General features: G+C 54.1%; 1 protein-coding gene across 1 annotated transcript in view; it reads left to right on the top strand.

Annotated features, from left to right (window-relative positions):
* The window catches only part of Xxylt1 (xyloside xylosyltransferase 1), a 147190-nt gene extending 131473 nt beyond the window's left edge, over window positions 1-15717 (top strand). Inside the window, exon 4 of the mRNA XM_015993311.3 lies at window positions 13406-15717. Within this exon, the coding sequence (XP_015848797.2) occupies window positions 13406-13802 (397 nt within the window). The 3' untranslated portion in view covers window positions 13803-15717. The remainder of the gene's footprint in view (window positions 1-13405) is intronic.
* Window positions 15718-15976: the final 259 nt, after the last annotated feature.

The raw sequence follows: 15976 nt of genomic DNA, 5'->3' as shown, positions 1-15976 counted from the left end.
ATCCACCTGCCTCTGCCTCCTGAGTGCTGGGATTAAAGGTGCACGCCACCACCACCTGGCTTGCAGGCTCCTTTTAAGCACAGCTAAGGGGAGTTCCTAGGGCAGTGAGGTCATCTCAGATATGATTGGCTTAAGCAAGTGACAGTCATATTAGAACATCCTAATTGGCTAGGGCTAGTCAGGGGCTGGTTAAGGCTACAGCTTCTCCATTTTTGGCAGGCCTGGGCGAGTCCCAGGCTTTGTCCTTATTTGGTTATCACCTTGAGCTGCTGTGGAGGCTGGCTGGCCTCGTACACACTGACTATGGGGCTGGCTCAGGCCAGGTACGTGTTATCTCCCTCGTCCCTGCTGTCAGGGGCGTTGAAGATTGATTGTCCTTTGTTTGTGGCTTCCTCAGAAACTGCTTGCTCAGTCTCAGGAAACTGAAATTGAGGCCTGATCTCTGACAGAAAACTGAGCAACCTGTTATGGCATCTGCTCAGTCCTCTCACAAATCAGACTCAGTGGGCACCCAGTGTCTCTTCAGTGAAGGCTGCCACACCCGGGTGCCGCAGCCTCTGCTTTTCCCCAAGAGTTGGCAGTGGTCTAGTACATGCTTCAGCACGTTGGTAACAAGGGCACTTGATTTACCCACCCCCGACCACACATATGCTCCGAATCCAAGGGCCAGGCCTCAGGCCTTTCCCACCCTGACCACGCCCCTGAGCACTGTGTTCCACCCAGTGTTGGTCAGTGAAGGAAGGAAGGAAACCATCTTCCATCCCCAGCTGGGTACCAAGTAGTCATGAGATGCTTCATCGACTTTCCCAGGCTTCGAAGGCCTCACAATCCCTCCTCTACTGGGGAGCAACCTGAAGCTCAAGGAAGTGAGGGTGCACTTGTAGGTGCCCCTGGGTGTCAGGCCCTGTGTCCCCCCACAGCCCTCACAACCCTTCGGAGATAGAACGTTTAGTTCTCCCGGAGCTGGGGCAGGGCACGCTTTCTCCAGTTCCGAGTCCTCCCTCTCTGCTCCTTTCACTATGCAGAAGTGTGGTCATGTGACACTCTGTCAGCACTGCAGATCACATCTGCATTTTAGCCTATTCCCCAGACACACATTTCATAGGCACAATGAAATTAGAGTGGTTCCTATGTGAGAGGACCCGAGAGGGAGGGGGACCCGGGGAGGGGCCCGAGCACACATTGCTGTGCCGCAGGAACGAGCTGAGGCCTCCGGGAGTGGGGGGAAGAAGGAACATTATGTCAGAATGGCCTCCCAGGTTGCTGAGGGCCCCTACCCTGCAGGCTCGGTGTTTCCTGGGTAGAACAGATGGCAGGGCTGTGGAAGGACGGCCTGAAGATAGGAGGAATTGACCTCTGCGGGGACCATAAACCCCCAGATCCGGACACCAGGATCCCCAGGGAGAGGAGAGTCGTGGTGAGCGGGGAGCTGTCTCAGTGAAACCTCTGTCCTTCTGTAGAGGTCTGTGAACATGGCACTGAGGGCTAGGCTCACAGAGATGTTCCAAGATCCCACAGGCGCCCACCTGTGTACAAGATGGGGGCCAAGTCGGCCTCCTTCCTGTCAGCCCGTGGTCTGAGCAAGAGAGGCAAGGAGGCCTGGCGTGGCCATGCTGAGTCCTGTGCATGAAGTAAGCATCTGTTGGTCTTGGGCAAGGGCCAGGGATCTCTGGGAGGTTAGTAAGAGGCCAGGGAGGAGAGTGTAGAGGACATTGCCTGGCTCGGGGCCATAGCTGTGGATTTCAGCAGTGCGGACAGTCAGGGCCCGCCGTGGTGTGGGGCCCCGTGGGGCCTGGCCTGGCTGCGCTGGGCATGTTGGCTTGCTTTCTTCTCTGCTTCTTTCCCAAGGTGTGTCCACAGATGTCTTCATGCTTTTCCCTCTGGTGGAGACCTCAGAGAAGGAGCAGCTAGTGATGAGAACCCTGCCCTTCTAGTGGGCACCCTCCCCAGCAAGATGGCTCTGTAAATTCTGTGGAGTTCCTGAGGGGAGCAGCCACGACGCTGCTCTGGCCTCGGGCTTGTGGTCATAGGTGTCACCACAGGATGGCTAGATGCAGACGCAGTCCCAGCTGATGTGGATGTGAGCAGATTACGGTACTTCCCCCTTGGTTATCAGTTCTGCAGCCTAAACTACCATAGGGAAGAAGAGAAGGGGCAGCTGGGCCCCAGGGGAGAGGTCTCCCCAGCAGAGAGTTCCAAAAGAAGGAGGGGCACGTTCAGCAGAACATGGTGTTTTTGAAGAGTTCTCTTCCTTGGGCAGTGGCATGAGCTAGTATCTAATTGTAATGCCAGCTTTGATCTGGGTTTTCTAATTCCATACTTGACATTCTCTCACATCGCCGTCGTCTGTTCTGGGTGAGACCAGGCCGCATCCCTTGCTCTCCCACGCACTGTACCATAGTCACTGGCACCTGGGAGGAGGCTAGGTGACTCTTCTCTGCCTCTCCGAGGGGCGCCCCAGACACAGCAGGGATGCAGGAGGCTCTTCTGGAAAACCGGAAGTCAGGCAGAACACAGCTGATGAGGAGCCCAGGAACATGCTGCAGTTTGAAGAGAAAAACATCTCCCTAGAGAGTCGACATTAGGGGAATGGACAAGGAGAGTCTCCGAGGCTGTGGGCGTGGGTGAAGGTGAGGCTGGCCAAGGTCAGGAAAAGGAACTTGCATGTTGGCCTTGGGCCATCCTGGAAGAAGGGCCTTACAGGCCAGCGTCGCCAGCTGCCCCCATCTCCCAAGCCTGGTCCTGAGATTGGAGGACGTGTGTAGATGGCAGGAGGGCACATGGGCTGCCACTGAGATGACCCCAATGATGGGTGTCACACCATGAAGACCATAACACACTTGAGTTGGAAAAGCCAGAGAGATTCTTCTTATACAGACTTGAGTACGTGGATGATCCTGACATCCAAGGAACTGGTCAGGAAAGGGGCTCAGGTTCAGGCCTTATAGAGATCTTAGGGAGGAGGGGACTGAGTTCCTCGGCTGTGACTAGGCCATGATGTTGGGAATGGGTACCTTCAGGGAAGACTCCACTACCACAAGGTCCCTTGTTTTTAAGCCAAAATGAATGAGGAAGGAGGTTCCAGGTGATAGAGAATACTTCCTCCCTGCTCGTTCCTCCTGTCCCAGCACATCACATCAGACACCTTCTCATGAGACCACCTGGAAGAGAAGGAAGGAAGGAGGCAGAAAACTAAGAAAACACACACACACACACACACACACACACACACACACACACACACACACACACACACTGAGCGCTGTACCTATGGACACTAGGAAAGAAAAGTAAGGATTCGGCAGAAGTGTGTCCTTTCAGTGACCACCTCGTGCACTACCCCTGGACAGCAGGTGGTGACGTGCTCCTCATAGAGACCACCCACACCCCAGTACTGGACATGTCAGGGCCTTTGCTGACAGTGGTAATGAGGTTTGAAACTAAAGCAAGTAGCCAAAACCCACAGAACCCAGCATCCCGGGGACACATCCAAGGAGAGAAAGATGATTGCGGGGTTCCGTGACCACAACATCCCCTGGAAATGCTACAAGCTTCCTGGCTCAGAAATCCCAGTCTTGGCATGTCACCAAGGCTTTCAGAACATGGTCCTCCAGCTAATGAGTCCATTGAACTGTTTGGGAATTGAGACCCCAGGACAGGCAGTGATTTGGCCAGGGTCACCAAATGTGTGATGGGTATGAGAGCCCACACCTGCTCAGACAGCAGCAGACGGCCTGTGGGCTTGGCAGCCACCCTGCTCAGTGAACTTGACATACGCCTGTGCTCCTGTGATCTCATCGGACATGGAGAGCACTGTACCTGCATTACCTCATGACGTGCTCTCAACACCCTTGTGTGTAGTCAAGAAGCCAGCGGCGAGGAGAATGAAGTGTCTTTTCCAGAGTGATAAGCAGAGGACCATGATTTGAAGGAAGTCCAGGCTGAGACCAGCTGCCCTACAGCCTTGCATTCCTGACCTCTTCATGCACTGGGCATGGAAGGGGGCAGTATCCCCTCACTCTGCTCCATACCCATGAGCATGTTGCTTCTAGGAATCGATTTCCTAGGAGCTCCCACCCAGGACCATAGCAGAGTAAGAGGGCGCAGCAAGTGTCAGCATAGAATTTGTAAAGATTTCAAGTTGCCACGTTACTTATTTTATGGTCATTAAAAAAAAAAGCAATGTTGATACTACTCTTATAATCTCCATCTCTAGAAAAACAGTTTAAATTTTAAAAGGGCCAGTCCCACGGCACAGCTGGTAACGTGTAGACCACACAGACCTGACCAGGGCCAGTCCCACGGCACAGCTGGTAACGTGTAGACCACACAGACTTGACCAGGACCAGTCCCACGGCACAGCTGGTAACGTGTAGACCACACACACCTGACAGCCTGACTTCCATCCTGGAGCAACATGGAGGTGGACGGAGAGAACAAACTCCACAGAGCTGACCTCTGACCTCTATACATCCCCCCCAACACACACACACACACACACACACACATATATAGACACATGGGTTTGTGGACACACACGGACACATACACACACACACACACACACACACACACACACACACACACACACACACACAATTTTTTAGTTAAAAAAGGATCCAGGAGGCTGGAGAGATGGCTCAGTGGTCAAGAGCGCTGGCTGCTCCTCCAGAGGACCTGGGTTCAATTCCCAGCACCCGCATGGTACCTCACAATCATTTGTAACTCCAGTTCCAGGGGATCTAACATCCTCTTCTGGCCTCAGTGGCCACTGCACACACATGGCATGCAGACATACATGCAAGTAAAACAGCACACACATAAAAATAAATGAATCTTAAAAAGATTCAACAAACAAACCCAACCAGACAGAAACCAACTTCTTCTCTTCTGAGTAGACCCTGGACCCTGCAGCAGCAGCAGCAGCCGTCCTGGGGGCTTGTCAGAGATGCCGCTTCTGAGTGGGAACCTTCATATTAACGGGGTCCCGGGTGAGCCCATGTGCACACAGGACGTCTGAGAAGGGCTACTCTGTGACATGCTTCTGAAAGCAGGCTCTGGGTCTGACATGTGTCTGACATGTGAGGTCCTGTGTGTATGTGTGTGTGCGTGTGCGTGTGCGTGTGTGTGTGTGTGCTGCCACTGTCTGATACCTTGATCATAACCCACGCACAGATGCGCAGTCAGTGAGCGGGGCGGGTCTCCTTCGATGGAAGGGAAGGTGCCCTCCTTCTCCTGGTTTGCTGAGGCCTTGCTCCCACGCCCTGGCTTCTGAGTGAGACAAGCCCCTGCACCTCCGCCTTTTGAATGAACTCCCCTTTCAGTGAAGGGCACTGGTGTGGCTGTGGAGTTTAACTAGGGACACAAGGTCAAATTCCACACATAGCCCTGCATATTCCTACCACACACCCCCGCATTCTGCTCACTGTCCTGGAAAACACCCCATCATGTGTCCCTGGCCCTTTCTCCTGTGACCTCCAGTGCCGCAGGGCTGTTGGAAGCAGTGAGCCAGCCAATTCCAGAGGTGACACTGGCTGAGTCTCCACCCTGATGAGCATCCCTCCCCTTGCGTAAATTCAGGGCAAGGACAGGATTGGGACTTTAAGCTGGGGCCACTGCCCACCCAAGGCCAAGCGGTTGGGGGTCCTTGAAAGCTAGTCCCTCTTTCTCCGTCTTAGATAAGGCCCTGGTGCTCCCCTCTTCTTGACAAATTCCTGAGCCTGCCCCCCCCCATCTCTCCTTCAGTTTTTCTCACTAGAAGTGGGAGACAAAGGCTCTCTCCCCACTTAGTCATTTAAATACTAACGTGAATACAGTTAAAGGCTTAAACAGGGCCTGGTACATAGAAAGTGCTCACTAAACGTTACCGTCAGCATCCTTTTCCCAGTGTTCTCTCTTCGGTCTGACTTGCACTGGGTGTGCCTGCCTGTCCTCCCTGTAACCTCTGTGACAAGGTGCCAGCTGCCTTCCCTGTGCTCCATTCCACATGCCCTGCTCCGTAGTCTCCCTTACTCCTCCCAGAGGGCACTGTCCCCTCCTGGGCACTGTCAAGTTCTTGCCATCTGCACCTTTCAACACTGAAGGGGTGCCGGGGGCCGGCTTCGACTGGAGAGGAGCCAGGAGAGACTGCTGATCCAGGGAATGTGAACAGGTAGTTCCAGAGAGCCCTGGAGGCTAAGTGTGACATCCTGATGTCGTCGTCACCACAGAGGGACCAGTTTCAGTGGCCGGAGCCGAGTGCCACTAGAGGCAAGGTTTCGGGAGGACCTCGTGCCTGCCTCAGATGGCCAGGGGGAGGAAGGAGCAGAGGGTGGGTGCCCTAGTGGCAGAACAGAAAGGAAGATGGTGAGTCGTGGTGATGAGCAGTGAGGTGCCAGACTGCAGTGTGGGGCTCTGGATGGTAGAGGCCGCTGAGGAAGGACCAGGGAGAGCAGCAGCAAGCTTGGTAGAGACTTGGGGTGAGTGCTGAGGTACTTGGTGTGATTCTATTCTGATCAGCGTGTTTGAATGCCAGGCAGAGTGGGCAGTTAGCGCACACACACACGGGCACCCCTCATCTCCTGACACACAGTACTCTGTGTGTGCCACCTCAGGACTCTGCCAGCTGGAAGGCTGTCACTGCTGTGTACACTACTTTTATCATCACTGGGACAAAATACTCCACAGAAGCAGCTCATACTAGGACCGGCCTTTGGCTCACGGTGTAGTGATGGGGAAAACATGGCGGCATGTATGGCGTGTAGAATCATCTCCTGCCTGGGGTGGCCCCTGTCTGAGGCAGCAGGAGGATGAGGTATGCTCACATCTCAACAGACCAGAAACCAAAGATCCGGGCCAAAAATTGGTCAGGCTCTACCCCTAAGGCCTACCGCAAGGGGCCCATTTCCTCTCTCCAGGCCTTACACCTTAAAGTTTCCACAGCCTCACAGGACAGTACCAGCAGCTGGGGACCAGGGGTTCAAGCACATGAGACTTTTAGGGACATTTCAGATTCAAAGAATAACAGGCCCCGAGACCTTACATCTCTACAGGTGTGAGCAAAAATAACCCTCTTTTTGAGTATGAAGATGAGAGCTGATGTTAATGGAGTGAGTGTGAAGGGCCTCACGTGGGGAGGTAAAACCTCAAGAAAGACTGACCGCATAAGGAGAGGAGGTGGGAGGAAGGCCGGCCAGGGACACCTGGACTGGATACCTGGATCGCAGGCCTGTGTGGGCACAGTGGGGCCTGCAGATCCAGCTACACGGTCTGCAGCAGAGAGGGGGGCCCAAGGCCCGCATTAGTATCAGCTGCTCGGGGTTCAGGTAGAGGACAGGTGGCTGGGGTTCTCCTGGGCCAGGCACTTCTTCCATCCACCAAATGTCTGGGCTCTGCAGAAGTCGGGGTGCCGCCTTTAACCCACGTGTCCGGCCATCCGCTGGGCTTCCCTCTATCTCTGTTCCTCCTCTCCTTCCGTTCCCGCACCTCCCAGCCTGCACCTGGCCTAGCTCCTTGTAGTACCTGGCTTGCTCCTCCCCTTTTCCAGGTCCTCCCCATGCAGCTCCCCCAGAATCTAGCCCATCTGTGCACTGTAGTTGTTTGTGGGACGGGGTGATGGCCGTCTCCCAATCCTGCCCGCTGTTTTCCCGGCTCCAGGACAGGGTGGGAGAAAGGCCTGTGGCTGAGATGATGCCCAGGCAGGTAGGCACAGTCTGAAGCACCTGCTCCCGGGTGGCGTGACATGAAGCCCCAGCTTGTTAGGGGCTCCACACCTCCTGAGGGATGGTCAGAGCTGCAGGACCTGGCTGGGAGGGGGGACCTCAGACTGACGATGCCGTTCTTCAGGGCTCTGAGGTGTGTGGAGGGCTGTCTCGTGGCATATCAAGCCTTGCTATCAAGGCTGCCCATCCTCCAGGATTCCAGCACCTGTTTCTGTAGCCCATGGAGACTGACTGGTCATAGTCTATGCAGCTGAGGGAACCAGACAGCATTGGAGGTCACCTTTAGCATGCCAGACTCTGGCACAGGAAGCCATGTTGAAACAGAAACCTCCAGATGGCTAGCTGGGTGGACAAGGGCTGGTTGCTGAGGTGCCACACCCTAGGCAAGCTGGGCAGGCAGGGAGGGGCGTTTACGGAGTCAGCCCTCCTGGGTTGAACACGTACAGCGGCGGACAGGGCCACTCCTCCTGGGCACAGTGGTAAGCACTGTCTGTGTTTGCCTTCTGCTCCCGGAACCCACTGGAGGTCCCATGAGAGTGTTATCCTCACCCCGTCCCCAAGCCAAGACCTAAGAAGCTCAGTGGCCCACACAGTTGGCTTTGAGTCCAGGCCTCAGAAGTCAGGACTGCAGGGCCCTCCTTTAAGCCAGGAGCGGTTATTTTCTGTCTGTTGGATACCTGTACCTGGGGCTGGGGTGTCCTGTTCACTTCCCGTGGGTTCAGTAGATGCTCATTAAGCGATGACAAGCTGCTGCCTTCAGCTCGGGTGTCCTGTGTTGTCCAGTGTGTCGCAGTGAGAACGGGGGCTTTGGGCATCTCCCTGCCGGCTGACACCGGCTGCTGCTTATCTCCTCCTGTGAGGCTTGGGCCCCAGACCCTGACTAGGGGCAGCAAGGGAATAAGAAAGGACAGACAGACAGACAGGAAGGCTGGGATCTGGTGGGGGTGGGGGGGGTGCGTGCACTCGGGTGGAGCCACAGCTTCTGCAGCCGGCAACCTGGAACCTCAGTGTGTTTATTAGGCACAGCACAGGTGGAGGGGTGGGCTAGTTTGAGAGGGACTCTGTAAACATCCGGAGGAGGAAGAAGCTGTAGTTGCTAGTCTTCGCACACATGGTCACCCCTTGGCACTGGGTCTCCCTCCCAAGGACAGCTCTGCCTCCGCCCTCAAGCTCCAGCCAGGCTCGGCTCTGCCACTGTGGGGCTGAAGCGTGGGACTCTTCAGCGTGGTGTCCGTCAACAGTTCACATGCACTCGGGACTTCCCTACTCGGGGCTCCGTCCACTCCCCACAGGCTCACGACACTCATATTTCTGGACTTCCGTTCTTCGCTGTCCAGTCGCTGGCAACAGCCTCCTCCTGTCTCTCTCCAGGTCAGGGCTCCCCGGCCCGTCCTGACACATTTTCTCAGCCCATTAGGAGCAGCAAAGTTAAGGACTTGGTAGTTCTAGAACCCCATCCCTCCATGTTTTGAGCCTATGGATGGTGACATTAATAGTGAGATGAAGATGAGCCATGATGGTTTCCCCATCTTCATTTCTACAGAATTACGGGTGGAATTGTGCATTGCTGCATGCCACCTTACATCACAGATGTAATGGTAAAGGAGTCATTGGGGAGGATGACTGCTGAAAGAAGAATGGGGACTAGAGGTCTCCACACACAGGGAATCACCCCCTGCAGGTGGAGGTCAGTGTCGGGCTGAAGACACCATCAGAAGCCAGGGCAGCATGAAGCAGGTTCTTCCTCACCGCGTGCAGAGGCGGCCAGCTCTCCACCACCATCTTGTACATCTAGCCCTCCAGTCACGGCAGGCTGAGTTTTGGTTAAATGGGCTGCCTGACTTTGCTGCTTTCTCTTAGGACCTAGTCAGCTGATGACCTCAGAGCTCAGGGACGTGGAGGGAAAAGCGAAGGCCCGCTTTGCAGGTGGTGGCAGATGTGGCTCTCTACAAAGCTTGGCTCTTGTAACAACACCACCCCGGTGCCCTGCATGACCCTCCCTCCCAAGCTGAAGGCCTCAGTGAGGCAGAATTCAGAACCACACCAATCCCTAGGCTGGCTGTGGTCTGCTCTGCTCCCTGGTCTGCGGGTGGTGGTGGTCCTGATCCATTTAATGAGGTGTGTATTGCTGCTTCCTCAGCAGTTCTTGCTGCCTTCTCCCCAAGACCTCCTTCCAGGCCCTCCCTCCCTTGTGAGATTCTCTTTGGTCCTATTACAAATAGCTCAGCGACCCTGGAAACTTTTCTTGTCCTCCTAGGCTGGGCCAGGGGCACAGAGGTACCATGAGTCTACAGAACATGCTGGCCAGAGAGGCTGGGTGGAGGCTATTCCTCCCAGAAAGCAGGCAGGAGAGGGCCAGGACTTAAGAGCACCAGAAGAGGAGGGCCTCAAGGAGAGCTCTGCTTTGTGTCTCCTACAGGGTCCGCTGGGGCTCTGTTCTGCTGGAGTCCCCTCCTCTCCTGTCTGCCAGCCTGGTTCCACCCCTGAGGACTGGCCCACCCAAGCCCAGGGGCCCTTAGCCTGAGAAGCCGAGGGCTCTGCCTAGCCCATGCTGTCTCCCATGGTGGGGATATGGAGTTTGCCAACTCAATTCCTGGCGTGCAGACGGAGCTAGTGTTTATAGCCAAAGCCACATTTCTAACAAGGGCCTCTAAACAGGGTCGGCCATGTGCTGCTCAGCTGCTTCCTCTCCTGCCATGCCCCATGTAAGGTCTTGGCTTTGGATACCCAGCCCCTTCCAGGAATGTACCATCCAGAGGAAAGAGCTTGAAGGGGCTTCATTTGTGTTTTTCCAACAGGCCTCACTGACTTCTGGAAGGACTCATTATTTACAGTGGACCATCTGTGCAAGGCTTATTTCCCAGTTGAAAACTATTTCCAAAGAGAAGGGAAAAGCTTCTCCATGCTGTTATGGCACCCGGGTGATCATGGGGAGTGGAACAAGACCACACAGGGAAGAGTGGATGGGTGTGAGAATGGACGGTCTATCCAAGAAACTTCTGGAAGATCAGGACTCAGAACTACATACCTGCATTCATACAGGAGACCCGTGGACATAGCTAGCCAGCCCCAGGCCCCTGTGAGGAAAGGGCAGGATGTATACTGACCTGATTCAGAATAGTTCTTAGGTCTGGTCCCCAGGCCCTTGGCCTTGAGTCTGTCGGCCAAGTTCAGAAATGAGTTTGGAACATTAGCCTGTGGAATCTGAGGCAGGCAGAGATAAAGGGACCACAGAGATCAGAAACCCTGCCTAGCTGACCAAAGACCACAGTGTCCTGGGAGAATGTGAGAGGGCCGTGCAGTCTACCCCCCACCCCACCTTTGTGGCAGCTGAGGAGAGCTGGCGTCACCAGCTCCTGTGTATGCGCCCACCCGCCACATCCCTGTCCGTCAACCCAAGCCTGTGCCGGAGAAGACAGCCGATCCATGTCTTCTGGATTCTGGGTTCATCTGGGATAGCGGGAGCACTTTGACAAGGCACACAGGTCATTCTGTGCTTAGGGGGGCATCAGTTCCTTTGCAGGCGGCTGCTGCTTCAGCAGACACAGTGGGAACTTGTTATTTCCAGTTTCCTGACCCTTTTGCCCATGCTACATCAAAATGTGCTGATCCCCATCCTGCCTCTTGGTTACAGAATGCCTCTGCCTTCCGCCTGGTGCAGTCCTGGCCATGGCGTTCCTCAGGAGCCACCTGGGTTATAGTTGCCACCTGGAGATGTTCTGTCTCCTCTCCCAAGCCTAGCAAGGCAGGGGCCAGGCTACCTTTGGCTACTCTTGATACAGAGAGGGAAGATCTGGGGACACCCCCCCCCAAGCGAGAGTATCCCCCATCCCCAGCTGTGAACTTGTGAAGGGCAAAACCCTTTCAATGCATCCGAGCCCTTGTCCATGGTGGGTGTCATGTGTAGTGACTCGGTCAGTAGCCTTACCTTGGCCTGCTCCCCGCTGCCAACACCAAAGGCCCTGTCATCTGGGAAACCTACATGAGGTAGAAGTGCTCAAGGACCCTGTCCCTCCAGCCAGCCCCTGATCTCTTCCGGGTCTCCTGCAAGGGAGGGAGGCAGGCAAGCAGGCAAGCAGTGGCCAGGATGGAGCAGAGACAGCTCTCTCTTCCCTCCTTCCTGGCTCTCTTCCTCCTTCTCTTCCTCCTTGCTAAATGCCCCCGACCCCACCAATGGCAGAGGAACCCGGTACATGGATGGTGCAGCATCTCCTCCCGCTGGGTCTCTCCTCTGCCTGGTAACACTGTGCTGACCCAGGTCTCTGGTAGAATTGTAGCTAGCTTGTAACCTGACCCTGAAACTAACCACTTGGGGGTAGGGTAAAATGATGGAGTGTTGTCACGCTGGTGGTCCCATCATGGCAGGCTCTGTGGCTGAGGACCTCAGCATCTCAGCTCCTCCGAAGCTTATCTTTGCCAAGGTTGTTATCAGCAGGCAGGCGCCAGGTCAGAGCCAGATCCCCACTCCTCTCACAGCCCGTTCCTGACCAGACGCTAACAATGGGCCTGTGTGCCCCACTGCTTGGTGTCCCAAGGGCATGCTGTTCCCTTACCGAGATCAAACTGTCGGCTGCCTTTCTGACATGTGAGACCACAAAGAAGGCTTGTCTGTCCCCTTACGGGGGTCATGGGTTGAACCAGAGAATGGGCCTGCTGCAGGTCTTGAATGCTGCGGCTATGGTTTGCTTTTGACAACAACTTGCACGTCCTATCCTGTGAACAGTGGGATGCATTTCCTGGCTGGTGTGGCCGTGATGCATTCCCCACCCTGGTGACCCAGGCTCACCCTGCCCGTCCCAGGCGCTGCTGCTGGGCCTTGTCTGTGAGTACAGGTTTGGGGACATCATTCCCACTGTCCCTGTAGCACACAAGATCTTAGAAAGGCTAGGAAGCAGAGTGCCCAGTGCTCGAAACATGTCAATCACAGGAAGATTGCTAGATGTTTCCTCCCACCTCCAGATGGAAATATTTGAATAAAAGGTTGAGAAGGGTCATTTTTCTGAATCTGCTAGGGAAAGACCAAAATCGAGGTAGCATCTCCTCCAAGTGCCATAGTCCCACATGGCTCCATACAGCTGCTCTCCACCATGACTTACTTGTGAGTGAGTGTATGCCTAGATATCGTCTCTGGATCCCAGTCTCTACTCAGCCCCTCAGAAATGCTAGGCTGAGGGTCATGAATGAAGCTTGTTCTAAAGCAGAAAGCATGTTTGGTTCAGTCTGAGTTTGACTGTCGTATGACTTCACCAGCCATCGTTCAGAACCTCTTCCCCCTGTGTCTTCTCTTCAGGGCCATAATGACAGGGTGGGGAGTTCTACCCCACTGCTGTCCTCTGAACCATGTGAACTTGGAGCCAAGGCCTGGCCTAGCTGAGGGAGGAGTAATCCCATTCAGCATGTCACCCAGTACCTGCCATCTCTACAGATCCTAACACGATGGTAGTGACAGTGATGACCTCATCAGCCTGGTCACCCTGAGGTGACAGAGGATGAGAAGACTTAGAGTGTGTGGAGGTGGGGCTGGATTCAGGCTCTCGCTGGGCTGCCTGCTGGCGATGTGATGCAGAGTCTGAACCTCAGGATGCCTCTACTTTTGTCTCTGTGAAATGGAAGGAGAAGAGATCACGGGGAAGGCCCAGGAAGCAGTCTGGCAAGCTCATTCACCCCAAACGGGGATAATGATGGTTTCTTTCTCCCCTGCACAGGCACACATTCTGGCAGTTCCGCCATGAGAACCCCAGGACCAGAGTTGGGGACCCTCCCCCGGAGGGCCTCCCTGGCTTCAACAGTGGAGTGATGCTGCTGAACCTGGAGGCTATGCGCCAGTCCCCGCTCTACAGCCATCTGCTGGAGCCCGCGTGGGTCCAGCAGCTTGCAGACAAGTACCGCTTCCGGGGCCACCTTGGGGACCAGGACTTCTTCACCATGATTGGCATGGAGCACCCCGAGCTCTTCCACGTGCTGGACTGCACCTGGAACCGACAGCTGTGCACCTGGTGGAGGGACCATGGCTACAGCGATGTCTTCCAGGCATACTTCCACTGTGAGGGCCACGTCAAGATCTACCATGGGAACTGCAACACCCCTATCCCGGAGGACTAGGCACGGGCTCACCCACTCTGCCCTTTGGGGTCCAGGTGCTGCAGGCCTCCCAGCTGGCCAGGCCCTGTCCAGTGGCCATCCAAAGAAACTTCGCTGAGCACTGCTGGAGCTCAGGCTGTCTCCCTCCGGGCATCGTGAAGGACAGACACAGATACCTTCCATAGGTGGTTGACGATACGGAAGGACAAGATCCCTCGTCCACATGGAATCAAAACCCCTTGGAAACAACCACATAAGTGTTGAGATTGACAGGCTGCTGTTTGGTGAGAAGGAACAGTGCTCCTCTAGTTCCCGGCGAGCACTGCATGAGTGAGTCAGGGTTTTAACAAGCAGCCCAGAGTGTAAGCCTCCGAAGGAATGCCACAGTCCACATCCTTTCCCAGGAGGCTTTGTACCTCCTCTCCAGATGTTCACGCTGCTTGGTGCAGCCTTCAAGAGCAGCATCTCTTTCGGTAAGGCCTCTTGGGCCAGCGAGGAGGCGCATAATGATCCCCTTAGTGTGGCCTTCACAGCTCTTCTTTCCCATTCTCCCTTGTCCATCATCCACCTGCCCCCGGTGACCTGACTGTACGAAGGGATCAAATCCACCATCAACGAACAGAGATTGGCTCTGCTGAGGCGTGCACTAGAATTGTCCAGACTAGGGAGATGACTCCAGAGAGCAGCCTAACGGTTCACTGATGCAACTAGGTGGACTTGGAAAGGGGTGGCCTGGGGTCTCGCTGTGGTCTCTGGCGTGGAAAACAAACCCATACTTACCTATGGCACCTACCCCTTCACAGAAGAGTGCACCATTTCTCTCCTTGGGCTTGGGATGGGCTCTGTAACTCAGCTGCCCACGCGAAGCCACCACAGGCCATGCCCGTACAGTCCAGCTCATGTCCTCAAGCAAGAAATGTTAGATCCTCATTATATTTTCTTTCACAAGTGAGAACAGCTAATAAATAGTCTTTGAGAACACTTGGTTCATGTTGGTTGTTCTCTGACCAGAGTCTCCAGAGGCCTGGGGCTCTGAATGAAGACAGGACTCACTATCAACCAGAGCGCCTAAAAGGACCCACGAAGGCCTGCCGAGTGGCAGTGGTGGTGGTGCCGTGTTCGGTTCTAAGTACAGAGCCGTTTCGTTCTGGCTATTGCTAGATCCGTCTGCTGCTGGGGAGGGAACAGCCTCCCCAACCCCCCGCCCGCTTAGCCCAGACCCCACAGCTGCATCCGTGCCTGGCGAGGCGGCACACGCTCCCTCACGAGCCCTCTGCTGGGGCCCAGTTCATCTGTTCTCCGGGCTACTTGATTTCCTATTTATAGCCTCTGGTTATTAGATGCCTGCTGTGTGCCAGGCATCGTCTTGAGGATTTATGTGTGCTCTGGATAATCATGAAAATTTCACAAGTTCATTCCAGTTCTAAAACTTACATATGAAAACATATGGACAGCCCTATGCTGTGGTGGTTGCTGCAGCTCCTTATTGTACAAAGTGTTGGAAACAGCCTAAAATGCTGACAAGGGAAGTAGATAAATAATGCATATGGCAACCATATAATGGGATATATTAAAAATCATTATAAGGAATATTTAATGTACCAGAAAATACTTAACGCTAGTGAGTCAAGAATACAAAATATAAGGTTGTATGTATGTCCTTTTGTTTTTTAAATCACACATGTGTGTGTATCTATATGTATTTGTGTACAAACAGGTACATACATGAAGTATGTATGAATGGAAAGAGGGAGATTGAAGAACAAGCCTATTCTGTATTTTGTTAGTTCAACTCCTCAAAGACCATACTTCAAACACATTAACAGAACAGTTATCTCTATGCGGGGAAGAAGTGGATTAAAAGCCAGGGAGTTTTTTTAACTCACAATAACAGCAGAATTTTTCATCAATCATTAAAGTGTTTCTAAAGCTACAAGTGTCTTCCGTTATTGCAAGAAAAACAGTAAGCCAGGTACTCTGAGCATAACAGCATCACCCACTTACACTGTGTGTGTGTGTGTGTGTGTGTGTGTGTGTGTGTGTGTGACTGGAGCAGCACAAAGGACAGCTTTGTGGAGTCCGTTCCCTCCTTCCACATTTACACACTGTCTTAGGTTTCCATTGCTGTGCAGAGACACCGTGACCATAGCAACTCTTATAAAGAAAAACATTTAACTGGGGCTGGCTTACAGTTT

Source organism: Peromyscus maniculatus, chromosome 12 (assembly GCF_049852395.1).
Source record: "Peromyscus maniculatus bairdii isolate BWxNUB_F1_BW_parent chromosome 12, HU_Pman_BW_mat_3.1, whole genome shotgun sequence".
Taxonomy (NCBI): Eukaryota; Metazoa; Chordata; class Mammalia; order Rodentia; family Cricetidae; genus Peromyscus; species Peromyscus maniculatus.
This window is presented reverse-complemented; position numbering and strand designations above follow the sequence as displayed.